Below are 19,895 nucleotides of genomic sequence, written 5' to 3' on the forward strand. Positions count from 1 at the left end.
TTTACTTGCAAATCATTCATTCTCTGTTGATCCACTCTGTCCGTCTCTACATTGGTAGCCTGTTTTCCACCAAATCCAATATAAAATACTTCTATAACATAAAAGGTCAAAAACAAAACAGCACCAACATACATATCCTCACTTGTCTCAAAATATCTCCCAGCTCGACAACTTCCTTCTGTACAAAATCTGCGTCTCTCATCTGCAATCATTACATGCTCCCAATCCCGGCTACAGGACTTTTCTTTTCAGGCTACACCCACTTTGTTGAATTCCCCCCCATGCACAATAAGATTTTCCTCTAGTCTTTAAACCTTCAAGAGCTCTCTAAAATCTCACCTCTTCAGGCAAGCTTATAAAATTACTCAAGCACCCTCTTAACCACCCTAGGTTATCCTATTACCACCCTCTACACAAGACAAGCCTTTGACCAACATTGCTATGTGACTGGATCAAATAGCCCACTAAAGCACCTTTTACCTTTTCAATATGGCTGAACTAATATGCAATATATAGCATTAACCTCATGAATCACACTCTGATTATCCCACAGATTGTAAGCTTGCAAGCAGGGGCTTCTTATCTCTCTATGTATTACCCAGTATTGTTTAATTAATGTGTTTCTTCCCAATTCTAAGGTGCTACGGAATTTGCTGGTGCTATATAAATAGATGCTGATGATGACTCAAAGGTGAGGGTAGTTAATTTTCTCTGACATTCCGGTTGTTTGAGTTTTGAGTTTATTTCTCTGCACAGATATCTAGCACAAGTTATAATAGGTGTACAACATCTCCCATCCAATCCCATCCCAGACTAACCTAGCGATGACATCAACATACTTGCAAGCAACCAACATGGTCCATACCTCACATCTTTAGGCCATAAAAGGCATTAGTGTGCCACATTTGGCTTGTTGTCCACCACTTGGTCAGCAATACCAAGGTGTATAAAACTTGGTACAATGCTAGTCTACGCAGCTTCTCAAACACAGTTTCACTGATTAGGATTAGCCTTCCTTATGCTGGAGCTTTCCTATAGGAAAATTTATGCTGCCACATAGTGGGACTAAATCATGCATCACTTCATAACCACCTATATAAACATACTCCTACAATTATATGACCAGAATGACACCATAAATGTTGCAACCATATCAACCTACTTTGGAACTTAACTAGGTTGTCAGCAATTCCAAATAAATAATTATTTTAATTAAATGTCAAGGAGTTAAAATAAATTAATATTTTTGTAGATTGTTCTCCCCTTCTTTGAGACATTGATTACTTCAGAAATCTTCACATGGCTCAGCCTTAGAAAGCTTGCAGAATTCTGATGTGTTATAAGGGTCATGATCTAGGTCCTTTTATTCAATATCCTCCCAATAAATTAAATATCTCTAGAGACCTATCAGCCAGAAGTCAGAAGCAGCCTGACAGCAGAGGAATTCATAAAAGCAGTATGGGTTAGAGGTTGGGAGGTGACATTGAAAATAGATTATTGATTTAACCAGTTTGCAATTAAATAAAGACACATTTAAAGATGCATTTTAAAGGATATATATTTTTCTTTAAGTTTAAATGCCAAGATAGTTCCCTATGTAAATGTATGTATGTACAGGTAGTGGTCAGAAAATGTGAATATAAAGTCACTTATTAGGCTGCTATGCATAGCAGCCTGTATGCACCATGACACTGAGTCTAATAAGTAAGTCTTCTGCTTAAGGTTCAGATCTCGAGACAGAGAAGGCCATGACATATGGATAACATCAGCGTCATGCTCATCAAATCATAGGGCATCCATATGTTCTCAGTGGCAGAAAAATGTGCCCAACCACATTACAGAACCACTAGAACCCATCCTTTTGGAAACAATATCTCAAGACTATAGAGTTCTTTAAATTGGCACCAGACAGAAACTTGTCCACTTCTGGAGAAGATGGTGCAGGATAATTCATCTGACCATATCACCTTCCTCCAGTGCTTGTTAGTCTATTCCCTGTGCTGGTTGCACCACTGGGCTCACAACCGTGCATTCCCAGGTGTGATAAGTGATTTATGGACTGCAAACCAACTATGATTCCCTGCTCTGTGAAGTTCTCTTCAGACTGTAGCTACTCAGGGAAAGGTTGAAATTTACACTCTATCAATCTGCTTTGCCTTGCACTTCAAATTAATGCACTATTACAATCTGTAATACACACTTCAACCCACTGTTGTCATTAACTGATGATGCTTTTCCCACAGAACTTCCATTAGGACATCATTTTTAACACTGAAATTGAACTCTCCTGGTCACTGAAGCTCCTGACAAACTTGCCCCAACAATAACCCATCCTTCAAAGTCACTGAGTTCTCCACTTACAACCATGCTTGTCATAATTATAAGCATTTTTATACATGACCCTGACCATGCTGGGGGGTTATTTGCTTAGTTAATGCATAAGTCATAACTGTGTGGAAGCCGTTGCTTTCTATGTGCTCTGTGCCCCTCATTTATTCAGATATTTTTGTATCCTTCTCCACTATATATAAATATGTTTGTGTGGATATATGTAAACACATGTCCATCTTTCTATTTTACCATAAATGATTAAATATGCTATTTTTCATGACAACAAACAAGTGATGCAATGTTTGAGCAACCACGTTAAAGCTGAATGTCTCTATTGACCAGTCTACCTGTTTAAAATGTTACAGAAAAATAATGAACTTTACATGGTATACACAACATGTATTAGCACCTACAGAATACCATTTTATTTTTATTTTTTAAAAACTTTTAGTTACTTTTACAATAAAACCTATTCAGGGGTTTCCAACTTTAATGGCCAGAAAAAGGATCATTTATGACATATGTATGTGTACAGCCAGTTATGCTAACAGGGTCATATCATATGACTAGGCGCAGTTCAAAGGTGAAATCATATCCTTTGTAAAACACAATTAACAAATAAATCTGACACAAAATAAAATTCGCTTTCACAGATACAAATTTGGCTGTGTGATTCTTTATTACAGAGTACTTTTAGAAATCAAACCTGTAAGAGCATCATATAAGTTTACCAATAGGAGCTAGGAGGTTTGGAGTTGACTTAAAGCAGCAGTGGGCAACAAGCCGCCGACTGAGCCTTCACCTCCGGCCCCCATTCGGCTGATCCTAATCTTATTCTCTGCTTTGCTAAAGTAGAAAATAAGGCAGAGCAGGGGCAAAAAAATTACGCATCACTTGACCTCCTCTGCACAACTCAAGGAAGTCATGCAGCATAATTGAGGAGGGAGTGTAGTGTGATATCCCTCCTTCCTCTGTGTTGCTCTGAAGAATGAAGAAGAAGATGTCACCCATCACTGACTCAAAGTGTTATAGAGCATTTTTCTTTTTATTTGACCGTGTCTTTAGATCACTTTGAATTAGCAACTCAAATAAGTGAGTCTGCCTTTAAAATAAGGGGTCTCTTGTCTTCTCTAGGAACTCTCAAGTACGAAGGCTGTACATTTGCTTTGCTAGTGGCACAATAAAAAAAACAAAACCCTGAACAGTACACAAAACTAATATGATATAAAGGAGTGAAAATGAGAATAGAGTGGGCACAAATAGAGAAATACCTGCAAATTAAATGAAGGATAACTTTTTTTCTCTGGATTTTTCAGAGTCTCTTAGTATGAGAGTAAGGATCATAGGAGCAGTAATATTTGTATAGGGAAGTTAATGATGAATAATTTAGGGATGGACCCAGGGGATACAGAATTTGAAGTTGGCAGGGAGAATTATTTATGAACAATGCAGGCATCCATATAAGTGTGCACTTGTATAAAAGTTGTTACACTCCACTACAAATCTGTTGTCATCACGCAGCCGATCCAGTATGATTTCTCCATAAGTAATGTTAACATTAAACAGCAACCATTGATAAATTTTACTTGCAATATCATGGCTAAAGGTATAGAAACATTGTAACACATTTGTGATCTGAACTGAGGTAATTGCATTATGTGTGATCTGAATGGAGGTAATTGTCAGACACTTGCACTTAAAGCACAAGAGGCTAAATAGTGGAAATCTGCAGATTATTGGCTGAATGTCCCATCTTCAAATTCTCAAGCAGTTCCAGCTCTAGACAGGCTGGACTCGTTTCCACTACAACAATGAGACTAGGGGTTAAAATGTTATTAATTACCCCAGCCCTAGCAGCCCTGGGGGATCAGGAAGATCCTTAGAGCTTTCCAGAGCAGGGCTGGTAGCTACTAGGGGATAGACTCCATAGTAGCGCAGGCTCGGCATTGACCAACCTGGCCCATTTGCCATCGTAACTGGGGGATCCTATCCGAGTTTGGAAGTGGGCATCCTGCCTGTTTTTTATATAATTTTTATTAACTTTTATCAAATATATGCAAATATATGGGGTACAGAAAGCAAAAAGGGTGGGGGAGATGAACAAATAAAGGGAAAAGACAGTGGGGTACATAGAGAGGTAGGAACACATCAACTCAAGATCAGCAATTCACATATTACAGATATACAGCAGTAATAACAATCTATATGGGATCTCCTTGACATGGGGGGAAGACAGCAGGCAATGCTTGGTTAGATGCGGAGTCCAATTATGAGTGGGAGCAGGAACAGTGTGGAGAGTGGTAGAACTAGAGCAAGGCACTGGTGCGCCCTCTCCCTCGGTCACGTAGACGTGCCAGTTCATCCATTTTATCAGTGGAGAGGATGGAGACGTCTCAAAATTGACTTGGACCTTATCTATAACCTTTTTTAAAGTGGGGGGGAAGGACAGCCTTCCATGACCGAGCTAGAGCATCTCTAGCAGCCATGAAGATGTGCTTATAGAGGTATTTAGCGTGTATGGGAAAGTGCAATGGGTAGTAGTGAAGAAGAGTGGCTTCCGGTGAAGGATGAAGAGTTTGGTTTGTAACTTTATTAGCTAGGCCAAAGATCTCCATCTAAAATGGATGCAGGACTGGACAGCTCCAGAAAACATGGGAGTTTAAAAAGATGGCTTCCCACTATTCTTCTTCAGCTGGAGGTCAGTTTCCCATTGTAGTTGACTATTAATTTTAGGGGGTGAAAACGTGGATTCAGAGATTCCATACCAGCAGGTAATACCTGCTTTATTGTCACCCTTTGATAGTTTTGTGACATACTGTATTGAGTTTGCAGCTGTAGGAAGGAGAGTAATCTATGATAATTGTGCAATAGCTCTCCACAGGGTCAGATTAATATCTGGGATGAGCTTGGCCAGGGCCATCATAGAAGCTGCCTGTTTTTTAATATTTTTGTATTACACGATGAAGAATCTATTACCTGGGCAGATATAAATGTCAAACACTGGCAATTCTTCCCTATTCAGCTGTGTGTGTTATTTTCTGCAAATGACTGACAGTTACCTCTGTCTGGATGAGAAGTACAGATCTTGGGCAGAGCATAGGGATTTAGCTGGGAGATATTTTAAGACAAGTTAAGAAATTTATGTTAGTACATATTTGTTAATGGCTTTGTATATTATTTAATTAATTTTATATCAGATTTTGAACATACAGACAACTCATGTAGGGACTGGCAGAGTAGAGCAGCAGGAGAATGTTTAATGATCAAAATTAGACATAGGAAATGCAGCATTTGTATGAGAAGTGAGTGGTAGACAGTCATCTATGCAGCAGAGAGGTCCAGGAGATTTAGACGTGAGCAATGGCCTTACATTTAGCAATGATCAAATAATTGACCATTTTAGTCAGTGTGGGAGCATGTGAAACAAGTGTAGGTAAGTCTCTCAATAGCTTGAAGGGGAGAAATTGGATGGTAAGAAAGAAAAAACAGATGAGCACAGGAGACTTAATGACTAGAAAAGAGAAGCTCACATGGGGGGAGGGAAGGGAATGAGGGAGGGAAGGAAGAAAGGATGGGAGGAGGAAGGGAGGGAAGAAAGGATGGGGGAAGGAAGGGAGGGAGGGAGGGAAGGAAGGAAAACAAAGAAGGAAAGGAAGAAAGAAAAGAAGGAAGGATGGGAGGGATGGAGGGAGGAAAGGAAGAAAAGGAAGGAAGGATGGGAGGGAAAGATGGGAGGGATGGAGGGAGGGAAGGAAGAAATGGAGGGAAGGATGGGAGGGAAGGATGGGAGGGAGGGAAGGAAGGCAGGAGTATTGAGAAATTGGATGGTAATCTGAAAGAAAACTTTTGTCCAAATTTTCTTTTTTTTCCGACTAGCAGTAATAACCTTATGCTTCTATTATAATAGAAAGATATCAATGGAGAAAGAGAGATTAAAGATGTTAGTTAACCTGGGATGAGCACAGAAGACTGAATGCTTAGAAAAGAGAAGCACACATGGGGGGAGGGAAGGGAAGACAGGGGGGAATGGAGGGAGGGAAGAAGGAAGGATAGGAGAGGGAAGGAGGGAAAAAGGAATGAAGGATGTGGGAGGGAAGGTGGGAAGGGAAGGGAGGGAAGGAAGGAAGTGTACATTTATTAACAAATCTGCTTGTTAAGGTTTGCCTTGAAAATATAATTAGGTTAAATGACTGGATCTGTCTGTGTATGTCCAGCTTAAAGTTATATTAGCTTCCCCTTCTGAAAATAAGCCTGCTGCTCACATTCATTGTAAAACACATTCTAGGTTTTACCCAGTATAATCTAGGGGCAGTTTTATTGATATTTTTTATGACCTAGTAAGGGATGATTTGCGTAAAATTAACATCAAAGTACCTTTTGACGTCAAATGGAGACAGATGGATACTGCATGGTTAGGTGCTTAATTGTATACACCTCTGACAACAGGTCTGATTGAAACACCTTAATTCAATAATCAACAGGTGTGGCCAAATACGTTTGTCCATATAGTATATATAAAGATAGATAGATAGATAGATAGATAGATAGATAGATAGATAGATAGATAGATAGATATATAGATAGATAGATAGATAGATATGTAGATATATATCTATCTGTCTATATATATATATATATATATATTCTAGTAAAGAGCTGGCACATAGATGTTCACTCTGTTTTATGCATCTTGTTTCATATATTTCATTATATGTTGAGGTAAACAATGTCATAAGAAATGTGTTCTATAATAATTGGATCTATGTTTTTTGGGTGATTGTTTATAATGGTCTTTTAAAAGACTGCCTTCTCATTCATTAAGTGACTTTCTATGAGCTATTGATGTAATATTGGGAGATTCCTTGAGTAGTTTTTTAGTACTAGGTTCTTATTGATTTATATATAAGATTGTTTTTTGTGGCTAGTGATCTTATTGATTTGTATCAATTTAGTATGGCTATAGCTGGATGTTTTAACTTAGTAATAAATGAGTTTGGAGATTAGTAGTAGTTAAGTAGTAAGATTTTTCATTATGCACCTGAACCCCCATTTAGCATTTAGGCATTTTGGTCAATTGGTTTTAATAGGAGATGCATGTTAGTACTGATTGAATGTATTGACTTTGAGGAAGATAAAAAAGGGGGGGGGGGTTGCTTTTTTGCATTAGTCAACTGATTTTCAGGAAAGAGAGAAGAAAGAAAACTGGCTTTGGACATGGTGCACAACAGTCTTTTCTTTAACCAATTATTAAGTGTTTAATGACCCAATTTTCCAAATAAAACATAAATTCTATTTATATTTTTTAATAAAATTATTTTGAAAAAACAGCGAAATATGTGATGAAAGTGAAATGTGATTTGTGATTTAAAATTGCTGTGTGTATTATATGATCTCATTATTAAATAAAGTTGCTCATCATTTAGATCTCTGAGTAATTTCTTTCTTATATTGGTCAATTACTATGATTGTGCCTCATATAATTTAAATAGGGTATATTGTAATCTTGCATAGCTAATTACCCTTATAAAATATAATAACCTTCCTTTAGTATGCTCACTTATAGTAGGAATTATCTTTATACTGTCATATGCAGGGATCGTAACCTGTTTTATATAGCCTTCTCTATTCACTATGGTGTAGGGGATGATTTGCTAACTACCTACATGGAAGCTTATGCTTGGTGTTGGGCACAATTCTAATTCCTTTAGTGAAGGTTAAGATCCATCATAACATCAAAATACTGGTCTAAATTAGCATAATAAAATATGTACTATTAGGAGATCACATACACACAGCGAGACACAGACGCGTTTCGTTGCAGTTGCTTTCTGTGTTTAAGCCTTAGTGGTTAGAGGTGGAGATTTGATAGGGCTATAAATAGACAAGATAGCTATGAGCAGTGTCTCTTATTGGAAGAGTTTTCTAAATGGATTGTAACTTTGGGAAAACAAAGAATGTATTGCTTTGTTAAATACATTATTGGGGGGAGTTCAATTACAGTAATGCGGCCCGTGCACTATTACAGTTAGTACGGTAATTGTAATACAGATCTCTGCTCACGGCTCTCATAACTGCGAGCAAAAATCAGTTTGAAATTAGCGTACTAACGGTAATAATGTAAACTATTACCATAATAATGGTACTAGTGCCCAGGCAATTGAATTCCCCCCATTGTCTTCCTGTTTGGAAGTATAAGAAAGCATTAAGGGGGATGTGTTGGCTATGAGTAAATTTGGATATAGATTTCTTTGTCTCCCTGATAGCAACACAATTAATACTTATATACAATTGTTTTTTGAGAGAATATATATATGGAGTAGTGTGCAAACTAGATTCATAGTATTTGATTAGACAGTTTGTGAGTGCTGCAGGGTAACAGCATTTGAGTAATTAAAATTAAAGAAGTGTGATATAATTGGTTCATATAATATCTTTTGTGTTTCAAATTCAGGGCTGTGAGGAAAAATCATACCCCTGATGAAGTTTGAGAGAATGAAGCATGTAGGGTTTTGTCCTCACAATATTTTAATTTTTTTAGAGTAATTTTTTAGAGAGATCTTTTACTGCCAGTGTGATATTTGTGGAACAGTCACACCTGCTGATCCGGACAGCTTCAAGTGTTCCTCCTTGGTATCAACATCACCGTGGACTCAGACAAGGGCTGTTTTTATGCTACCTTTTGTAAGGGTCTTTAACCTTGTATGAAATAAAAATTGTCTCTTTTAAAGATTTCACACATGGGCAGTTGTCTTCTTGATGTGTATTTCCTTCACAGATAAGCTGCTAGTTGCCTTTGGACTCTATTTATTTTATGAATCTAGTGTATATAATTTTCAGCACAACTAGGAAACTAAGAGATTGCCAGCTTAAAGTGGACCTGTTACCTACAAAGAGCGAAAGCATCTATTTTGTGGGGTAACCACTCTGCAGTCTATAAATTTCTTAGCAACAGTGACATCAATAAGATAATGCCTGACTAATTTTCATAGATTCTGGTTCATATTTATAATGTACTTTTTCTTGTGAATTGATAGGCTACATCAGTAGAGGAACCTGTGGCCTTTTGTGGCTCTGAGTGCGGTCTGCATGCAGGAGGCTAAACTGTGTGCAGAATACCGCCTTCTGGAGCACTGTGTTTGAGCTCCGAAGAGGCAGTTCTCTGTGGCAGGAAATGGTAGCAGGGAGCTATAATAAATTGCATTCTGAAGCACTAATCAGAGAGCTTGGCTACTCCGAGTGGAGAGACTTTGGAGGATCCGACTAAAGAAGCTGAGGAGGAGAGAAACAGTGCAGAAGACACTGGCGGATAAAGAGGGGTGCGATCAAGGCAATCGCCCCCCCCCCCCCTTAGCAGCAATTGTCATACCTTAAAAATGGTTGTTTAGAGGTCCGAGTATGGGAAGAAAATAGGCATGGCCAGCCGGGGCCAACCAATCAGAGTGAAGGAGGGGAGTGGCTATGAGAAATCCCCTCCTCACCCTAACAAAAATTCTAGGGCTGCCCCTAGCAGAAGAACCAGCTGACCCACAATGTAAAGAAAAGGTTTGTTTTAAAATGTTTACAATCCAAGTGAATATCATGTTTCCAAAATGAGAATATTAGCAGGTATAAGTCTACTTTTTGCACAAAGGACAAACAAGGTAGCCATGAAAAAGTGAATAAACTATTGTGAATCAAAAATTAGTAAGTTCACACTAGTGATGACCAGGAAAGCTAGGACATGCATATTGTCAAAGATTTTTTTATTTTGGATGAAGCCAATTTATTAACATGAAAATATTTACATTGTTTTATCTTATTTTAGTATATCATTTATATTTGATGTGGTTTTATTATGTATTTTGGATCCTTGCATGTGAGCTGATGAGAGGGATATGAACAGGAATAAAGGAGTTAATTCAAAGAACAGATGTTTCTAATCAAAGATGGTGAACAAAGAGTTGCAAGAATTTCTCTAAAATCTCCATTGAATCCAGGGGAGCAAAAAGGACCAATACACGCCTCTATGCCATCTCAGCCAATTGTAATATGACATTTCTGAATTGTAATACCACCTACTTTTGTGATTGATAAAAAGTGTCTGGTCTGTGAACGGACAGAGTTTTCAGAGACTGAAAATGAGAGTGATATTATCACAGTGCAAGCTTTTCTTTTGTAAATAAACAATAATATAATTTTATTCTTAAAGTTTCTTTTGCTGAAGAAATTAAATTATTACTTTAACAACATAATAAATAGTCATTTTAAGTTACTGATATACTTTTATTTTTGTTTTAATTGGCTTCTATTCCTCTACTTTTTTTTATTCAAATACAGCAATGGCAAAAGAAAAAAAGAGCGAGGACTATTAAAGGAGCAATAGAGAAAGGGAGCTGGAATTTTATGTTATGTTTGTGGATGATAAAGTGGTTTGTTTGCTTTGTGATTCTGTAATTGCCACTGTGAAGAGATACAATGCAAATTATCAGACCTTTAGAAAGAGAAGATGGGAAAGCTCCCCTATCCAGACTAAAACTGAATTGGATGCAGCAACAATGTTTACTTAGAAAAAAAACAAATTAAGCACCTGAAGCTACTTAGAATATAGCACATATACTAGGAAGGAAATGGAAGCCTTATATTGATGCTGAGATTGCTAGAGAGTGCATTGTAGAAGCGGTTTCATCTTTGGATCCAGATAGAGTCCACATATATTAACAAGTACCTGTATCATGAAGAACCATAACAGATCGACAGCATGAATTGGCTGCAAATTTAAGTGAACAGCTTCAGGACATCTGCTAGAGTGAAGGCTTTGTTTATTCCATTGCATTAGATGAGTCAGTGAATATTATTGATTTTGCGCAAGTTTAATGCTATAACAGCGGATTTGGATTTTTCTGAGAAGTTGCTAACTTTAACCATACTTAAGGGACAAAAATGTGTTTTTTTCTCTATTCAAATTGAAATGTCAAGCTACAAATCTTATAATGTGTGATCTTGCTAGAGTGTGCACTGACGGTGTGCCTTCTATTATGAGAAACGTGAAGGGTTTCCTGCTTCATTGTAGAAAGGAGTAACGGACCCTGATGCATTACTTTAATTTCACCGAAACCCGCTGGGCTTTGCCTTTAATTAAATTGCCATTTTAAATGTGCCTGGCAAAATGGCTGAAATCAGCGATCTAACAAAACCAGACCTCCATACAGTTACCCCTTAACGTTGATCTAATGTTGATCCGTACCATTCCAAGGTATGCTCAAGGACAAGTATTACAAAAAGTATTCATTTTAAGAAAACAGATGAGAAGCTTTATCGATGAGAGAAACAAATCATGCAAACTCTGGTAAAAGGATTTCTGGAGGAATGCATCCTTATCATGTGACTTAATGATAAAATAAAATTAATTTAATATTTCTTTACAAAGCAAAACAAAATCCATACATGAAATGTGGGAGAAAATGTAGTTGCTCCAGAACAAGTTGTTCTGGTTAATTCAGTTGTTTTTCCCCAACATTGTCCCATGTTGACAAAGGTTTTAAAGGAACCGAATATACATAATATGCAAAATAGGGATATAAACAAATTTGTAGAGGTTTTTGATTTACCCTTTGAAAAGTACAATGAGAGTATTAAATATTTTGAAAGCCATGATTTCAAGCTAAGGATGGTTTTTCAGTCATGTCTGGTGGACATCCCACATGCACCTGAGAACTTACTGATAGAGCAAATTGGACCTTTGCAGAACAACATTATAAAGTCACTTTTTAGTAACAAAGGTCCTGTAGAAATATGTAAGAATGCTGTTCAATATCCCTGATTAACCAATGTGCTCAGCGGTTACCCTCTTGCTTTTGGACAACTTATTGCCACTAGTCTGTTTTCATACATGGCAAAAATCAAATGGGAAAACCCAAAACTTGTCTAAGGTCACAGATAACAGACCACCACTTGAAATATCAATGGGGCTTAAGATGACAAAGCTAGAATCAAATATTAAACTCCTAACACATAGCAAACAAAAAAGTAATTAAAGTTTTTGTGTTTTTTTTATTTTTAGATAGATCCAGCCTTGTGAGATCCTTCGGAAAAGGCAAGTGGCCTTCTGATTAAAAAAGTTCCCCACCTCTGGGCTATATTCCAATGAATATTAGTTCAGTCCACAAAGTGGCTGTTCAGCTATGTGTAGGAGACAGTATCACTGTAAGTCCTGTCAACCTATCCTGCCTACCCCCAGGGGCTGGCTGGCAAATTGATGACGCGGCCGCATCGCGTGTCATGTGATGCGGCCGCCTGTGCGCTGATGCGGCCGCATCGCGTGTCATGTGATGCGGCCGCCTGTGCGCTGATGCGGCCGCATCGCGTGTCATGTGATGCGGCCGCCTGGCTATATATAGGTAATATTACATCCATGGGGGGGAGGGGGGGCACTGGCCCAAACAGGGGTTAGACTGATGCCCCCTTGCCCCCCGGCCCAGCCCGCCCCTGCCTACCCCTTCACTAATCATCATTACCAGAATATGTTACATTGATTATCTCACCTAAGGTCTATATTAAACAACTTGAATGGAAAAAAGAAATGTCAGAAACATGCTATTTATAAATTAATTGCTTTTCTGTTGTGCATATTGGAATACATTTATTCAAACTGGTACAAAGGAGACAGGTGTAGCAACCAGTGAGATTATTGCTTTAATTTCTAACATGCACTAGAAAAATTAGTTAACATTTGCTAATTGCTATGGGCAACACTAACTTTTTCCATTGAATCATTTTTCATAAATATCTCCTAATGTGCACCAGGACCACATCGAGCACAATAGTGTGTAGGGAAAGGTGTTCCATCAACACCAACAGACCAACAATTGTCACCATGCCACACACCTTTTAGTTAATTGAAACATGAGGCTGACACATCTGCAATAATAGATAAAAATGATTGAGCAGCAGCATGTGGAGGAATCGCAAAGTTTTGAAATTAAAAACTGAGACACGCATATGACCTGCGGATTGTTCAATCTATGCAAACCACCCCAAGTTTCCATTTAGATCCCAAATAAGATAAAAAATAAATAAAAAAAAATTAGAAAAAAATACAGGTAGGTGCCTATTCCACATTGCTCTGTTAAGTTGACTTTCAGCAGAAGTTTAGCTAAATGTCTTTTGCCCTTTAAATACATTTCTAGTAAATCCCACCCCTCCACTATATTTTAAGAATGGTGGGAGTCCCCTTTCCCGGATCCCAACTATTTGCTGTATTTTGCAGGGTCACTCACTATCAGCCACCAACAGAGATTTTATATCTTCTGCTCCAAATGTCTCTTCACTATCTTTGACTCATCTCTCTGCCTACCTGCACCATCTCACCCTCAAATATTTCCACTAGATTGTAAGCCTTCTCTTTAGCAGGGCTATCCCTACCTTTTGTTTTCATGATTGCATTTATTATGACTACCTTGAACCTGTTTCATGTAAGTCCTGTTTTCCTCACTGTCTGGTGTTAAGAAGCAAAGTGTCTTCTTACAAATCAATGATAATAATAATAATAATAATAATAATAATACTGAAACGGCAACCTTTGTTTATTACTACAACTTATAACAGACGTCTTGTGTTTCAAAACCTGACATAGGCTTGGGAAACGCAGCTAAAATAATAGATGTTCCTATCTAAAATAATATCTTGCAGCATTTACAAGTTATTACTAGACAGTTTTCAGGGAAAAAAGGACTAGATTTAAACACCATCGCAGACCAAGAGAGTCAGTCTTATTTAATACTTTCAATGGGAAACTGTTCTCTAACACAGACTATTGGCGCAAGTAACTATTAATATTTGCACAATTTGGTGCAAGCAAATCATTTAAATTTAGTAAATCCATAAGTATGACACTTGAAATAAATGCAGCCTCATGGAATATAGATAACTTTAATTTTAATTTTGCATCCATGTGAGGCGGAATTAAGCTAAAAAGGCACAATATTCATGTCAAGTTTTTTAGTAGATAAATAAGCTAACTGATCTCTGGATTATTATGCTAATTGTGTGACACTAAATATCAGCAGGGACAACAGTGTAAAAATATATGCACTATTTTACAATGCACTATCCAGTTGTAACTGACCCCCAGTCCGTCACATTCTAATAACTTAAAAGATCTGCAAAATATAATAGATTATATTGTGTCTTTTACCTGCTCTTTCCTCGTCCCCTTCGTAGAGTGTGGCTTTCACCATTCCTATCTTCTCTTGCACGATGTAATGATGGAGAGCGGCTGTGTGTACTACGGGAACTTGCAGTGCTCGCTAGGCTGCTATCCCCTACTGCTGCCCCTCCAGAAGTTTCAGGCCCCTGTGAGAGCAGCTGTGGGGGTAGACCGCGAAGTGATGGCACTGGGGAGTAATGAGCCCCATCTGAATTGAGGTTGTTATCACTGGCTGAGCGCTGCAGAAAGCGAGGGGATGAAAGACCCACACAGCTCACAACACGTCTGCGCTTTGTGTAACTTGGAGTCTCCCGAAAAGGCACTTGTAGGAGAGAAAGAGAGGAAGATGGAGGGAAAGAGTAGTTACTAATACATAGAAATAGAAGACAATGAGCAAATTTGGAATACAAACAAAAAATGTGGCACACAGCAAGCTGGAAGAGAACGAACAGGAGTTCGAGGTAAGGAAAAAGATGGGGTGGAGGGGAAAGATTAGCAACTTAAGTAACCAGATCATTATATAGTGTATGACACAGGTTATTTTTCCGGAACCATTTCTCTACTGTCAGTGACCTGCCAAAAATAATATACTAAATATATAAATGATAACTGACATAACTTGATCCCCTCTCCAGCGTTCTCCACAATTAAACTAGCTTTGACAGGTTTCTAACACATATCTGGGACTGTTCCATTTATACCCCTTTATACATCTTTTTTCATAAACCAAAGCAAACTCAAATTATAAAAAATATTTTTTTTCTTTATAGAACATAATTTAAAGCAAAAGAATGCAACAAGTTTGTGGGAGGCAAAGTTGCAGGGCTGGTAGCCTCTGAGAAGGTGGATGGGGTTATTGATTGTGGCTGCTTTCCCCATAGAGGGACCAACCCTGCCCTGACAAGCCTGTGGTTGGTGTTTACTATAGCAGGGGAGCCCCACGCTGCCTGTTTTTTAAGTTTATTTATTTTTATTACACAGTGCAGCACCTGTGATAAGAGTGGAGGTAACTATCAATCTCTAGCAGTTCTCTGGCAAGTGATTTACAGTTACTCTACTTAGACTACTGATGTTGCAGATTCATTCATTTAAAAGAAAAAAAATATTTTCATGAACTGTCATTCAGTGAGAACTCACACAGTAACTTCATATATTTAAAATAATACCACCGCAAAATGTGCTATTAGCCATGGTATTGCAGGTAAAACTCACCAATGGTTTGGTGCTTAAGATTAACATTAGGCATGAGAACCTGCACTGCTGGAGCTATGTGAAGACGATTTGCCCAGAGTTGAAAGACAAATTGACACGTGCTACATCTGTATGCTGAAGTGCACAATCTTAACTCATTCAGTACAAAAACTCAATGCAATTCATTTGATGCAGTAGGGGTGCAATGGGTGGGAGAGGGAACAGAGAATTTTGCTTTATTAATATAATTGTTTGGCATGTTTTTGTCACTTACCAATGTCAGATTCTTTGTGAGTTTTGATAATTTCAGCAAGTTCAAAATTGCCAGCAATAATAGCTACCTGTAATGAAAGCAGAGGAGAGGAAGAGGCAGGATTCGTTGAGCATAGAGAGATCAATTGCAAAATAACAAAAAATAAAGAGCCGGTAATTGTACACAGTGACAAAAGTCCATGAGGAAAATACATGAAATTAGGGAGACAAAAATATGGTGGCTGTCTGTGTCTGAAAGGCTGGGTGACAACTGTCATGCTGGCAGCGTAACATTCAAGCCCAATTTTCCAACTATTTTTGTGGTTTCACTGCCAGACCAAAAGAGGAGAGGATACATGCTAGTCACAGTACAATTGTCTGAAACTATAGGTTTTGGACACTTGTCTTAAGCTGGCCACATGTAGTGATTGCATTGGCCAAGTTAGATAAAAGTGACCTAAAATCAGCTGATGTACGTGGCTCAGTGACCACCACAGGCAGCTGAGAACCACTGAAATCGACCCAAACCTTTTGCGAAATAAACAAATACAAGGATCTGTATGCAATGTAGACACTGCTGACAAGTAACTGCTGTTTTACTAATATGTATGTTGATATCTATTAAGAGGAATAGTAACTAATGCTGACTCATAGGTATTTAGGTTTCATGAGACATACTGTTATTGCTATAAATTAATTATCTATTGCTTTCTATAGCTTGTTACATTAAGATGTTTAACTACTTTTACAGCTCTTGTTTCCTATAATCATTGTAATGTGCAAGTTCTGCCTACAGAGGTCATGTAATCACTGTATTGAAACAATACAATAACTCTTACCAAAATAGATATGTTGTTCTCCAACCAATTTAATGAGAGATTATCCACATTAAATTAAAACATGTAACATTTTTAAGCAGAGAGATATAGCGTAAGAAACTGAAAATTGACCTATGTAGTATGTTCTGGCACTCTGTTTATGGTGGTAGCAGTTTGAAGCTACTGCAAACACAATGCCGAAACATCCTGCTAATAAGCTCTGATCTACTTTTCTGGTTGTTAAGAAGAGGCTCAGTAACTCCTGGGGGTATTTTTACTAAACTGCGGGTTTGAAAAAGTGTAGATGTTTCCTATAGCAACCAATCAGGTTCTATTTGTCATTTATTTAGTATATTCTACAAAACGACAGCTATAATCTGATTGGTTGCTATACCATCATGATCATCATCAACATTTATTTATATAGCGACAGCAAATTCCGTAGCGCTTTACAATTGGGAACAAACATTAATTAAACAATAATGGGTAATACATACAGACAGAGAGGTAAGAGAACCCTGCTCACAAGCTTACAATCTATGGAGCTATAGGCAACATCTCCACTTTTTCAAACCCGCAGTTTAAAAATATACCCCCGTAGTTCTCTTTGCTGTGGCTGATGGGACTGGGAATGAAGATAGCCAAAGAGACTGAATAAAAGAGACTGAAGGGTGTTTATATTTTTTTGACATAAAAGCTCCCATTAGAGACTAATTAAATTGTGCCCAAATTCTGCGTCAGAACAGGCTGTTTCACAGAGGTGAAAAGTTCTGGTGATACAATCTGTGAGATGTTTTGCTTCGTCTTTTCACAGAATGCTATACTGTTCTGTATTTGTGAAAGCGCATTTCGCCAAATTAATAAAGCTCGGTCAATTCATTCTCCTGTGCAATGTCATTAAGGTAAGTCTGGGAATACTTATGGACTAATTGCAGTGGCAAAAAGCGCATATGCAGCCAAATGCAGACAGGGCAAATATTTTGCAGAACAGTTTTTGAAAAATATCGCACCCCTATACACTATGGGCCTGAGCCATTAAGGAGAGCAAAGCAAAACCATGTTACAATGCAAGGGTTGCAAATTAGTTTATTATTTTGCATATAAGGAAAATATGGGCTGCTTTTCTTGTGTGGCACACAAAAACTTGATAGCTTTATTTTTACATAGAAATGTAAAGTTGATCTAAGACATGCCTTATCCCAACAATAAATCTGTCCTCACATTGTATATTTACCTCCTCCTCCAATGCAAAATAGTTTGCCAAAGTGCAAAGTTACACCTTTTTTATGCTTTGCTCTCCTTAAAGACTCAGGCTCTATGTATACATAAAAACACTAGAGATGCTCACTGACCCACGTGTTTTGGTTTTAGTTTTGGATCTGTATTGTTTTGAAAAATTGCTAAAATATGCTAAAATCACATAATTTTGCTCTTTTTTTGTTCCTACATTATAATTAACCTCAATAACACTAATCTCCAGTCATTTCCAGTCAATTTTGACCACCTCACATGTGACAATGTTATTTTCATACACTTTCAGACAAAGACTGCAGCCAGCACAGACACATGGCAGTTCACAGGACATCTAGGAAACATTGCCACACAGCAGTGAAAGAAAAAGTGGTGCAAGATGAAATTGTCCTTAGGTCCTCCCACCAACCCTTATGTAAGACATTGAAAAGGACATGTACGATTTAACAAACCAAGCACTCCAGCGACAAGAAGTGCTACTTTTGTGGCTGAAGTGCTTTGTTTGTTCAGGCCCACCACAAAACAAGCTACCAATAGCTAAGCCCAACAGAGGCAGGATGATAAATATGTCCAGTTTAAAGAACAGCTAAGACACCTGAGAAAACAAATGGTTATGTCACCGACCCCTGCAGACGAAGATTTAGAAGGTGAAGACGAGGAGATTGCCGACACCCAGAGCACACGGCCGGTACAGTAAAACTGAGCATGGCTCATTATATCAGTTATGGTTCCTTTGATCGCTTCACCCATAATTGGATAACTGTGGTAATTCTACAGCTAATACATGGCAGTGAGCGCTGTCCCCCCAGGATGCGTGCATTTATCAGACGCAGACCAATCTGGGGTGCCCCCGTGGGTTGGAGATGGTGAACCCAATGAAAAAGAAAGTATGTCGTCACACTAACGAGAGAGAAGCAATTGAAAGAATGATTGAAATCAAACTTCATCCTAACACAGTATTAATTCAATCCCACAGGAAACCACCATTACAGAAGTCTCTGTAACATAAATGCCAAAAACAAAAATGTAAAAAAAAAAGCTTTTACCTTTTTAAAGAAAAAAACACATCTTTAATAAAGGTGAAACTTTGCTGTAGAAAAACATAAAATTGCCAACATGTCATTTTACCCAAATATTAACAAGCATTCCAGCATCGGCTAGCTTCCTTCTCTCAGCTAGATCCCAGCACCTGCAATCTATATTGTCATCATCCTCACCCTCATCAGTGTGTACATCAGCATTACTCAATACCAATTAATCATCATCATCATCATCACCATTTATTTATATAGCGCCACTAATTCCGCAGCGCTGTACAAAGAACTCATTTACATCAGTCCCTGCCCCATTGGGACTTACAGTCTACATTCCTTAACACACACACACACACGCAGATTAGGGTCAATTTGTTATCAGCCAATTAACCTACTAGTATGTTTTTGGAGTGTGGGAGGAAACCGGAGCACCTGGAGGAAACCCACGCAAACACAGGGAGAACATACAAAATCCTCACAGATAAGGCCATGGTCAGGAATTAAACTCATGACCCCAGTGCTGTAAGGCAGAAGTGCTAACCACTTAGCCACCGTGCTGTCCGGCTGGAATCCACCATTACAGAAGTCTCTGTTCTTTGATCTAAATGCCAGTAAAAGTCTTCCCCGTGAAATTTGTAGTTCATTTTACGACAGAGCTGTCACGATTTTTGGGCAATTCTTTTACACCAGACTAAATGTCAAAATGTTCTGCTGAATCATCTACATCATCCTTGGGTCTCTTAGAAAAGCTTAGTTTTTCCTAGCAGAAGTAGCCTGAGAAACTGAAGTAGGGGACGCCGTCGTGTCAGGTACCACTTCAGCTGTCAACTTGCT

The 19,895-nt window shown here is 38.2% G+C and overlaps 1 protein-coding gene across 8 annotated transcripts in view; it reads right to left on the reverse strand.

Annotated features, from left to right (window-relative positions):
- The window catches only part of SHANK3 (SH3 and multiple ankyrin repeat domains 3), a 275,347-nt gene that overhangs the window by 105,350 nt on the left and 150,102 nt on the right, over nt 1–19,895 (reverse strand). For all 8 annotated transcript variants that reach the window (XM_075208458.1, XM_075208456.1, XM_075208460.1 and 5 more), the window contains exons 11-12: nt 15,981–16,047; nt 14,504–14,837 (exon numbers count right to left, since the gene is read on the reverse strand). In XM_075208458.1, coding sequence (XP_075064559.1) covers nt 14,504–14,837; nt 15,981–16,047 — 401 coding nt within the window. The remainder of the gene's footprint in view (nt 1–14,503; nt 14,838–15,980; nt 16,048–19,895) is intronic.

Source organism: Mixophyes fleayi, chromosome 4, assembly GCF_038048845.1.
Source record: "Mixophyes fleayi isolate aMixFle1 chromosome 4, aMixFle1.hap1, whole genome shotgun sequence".
In the NCBI taxonomy this organism is placed as follows: domain Eukaryota; kingdom Metazoa; phylum Chordata; class Amphibia; order Anura; family Limnodynastidae; genus Mixophyes; species Mixophyes fleayi.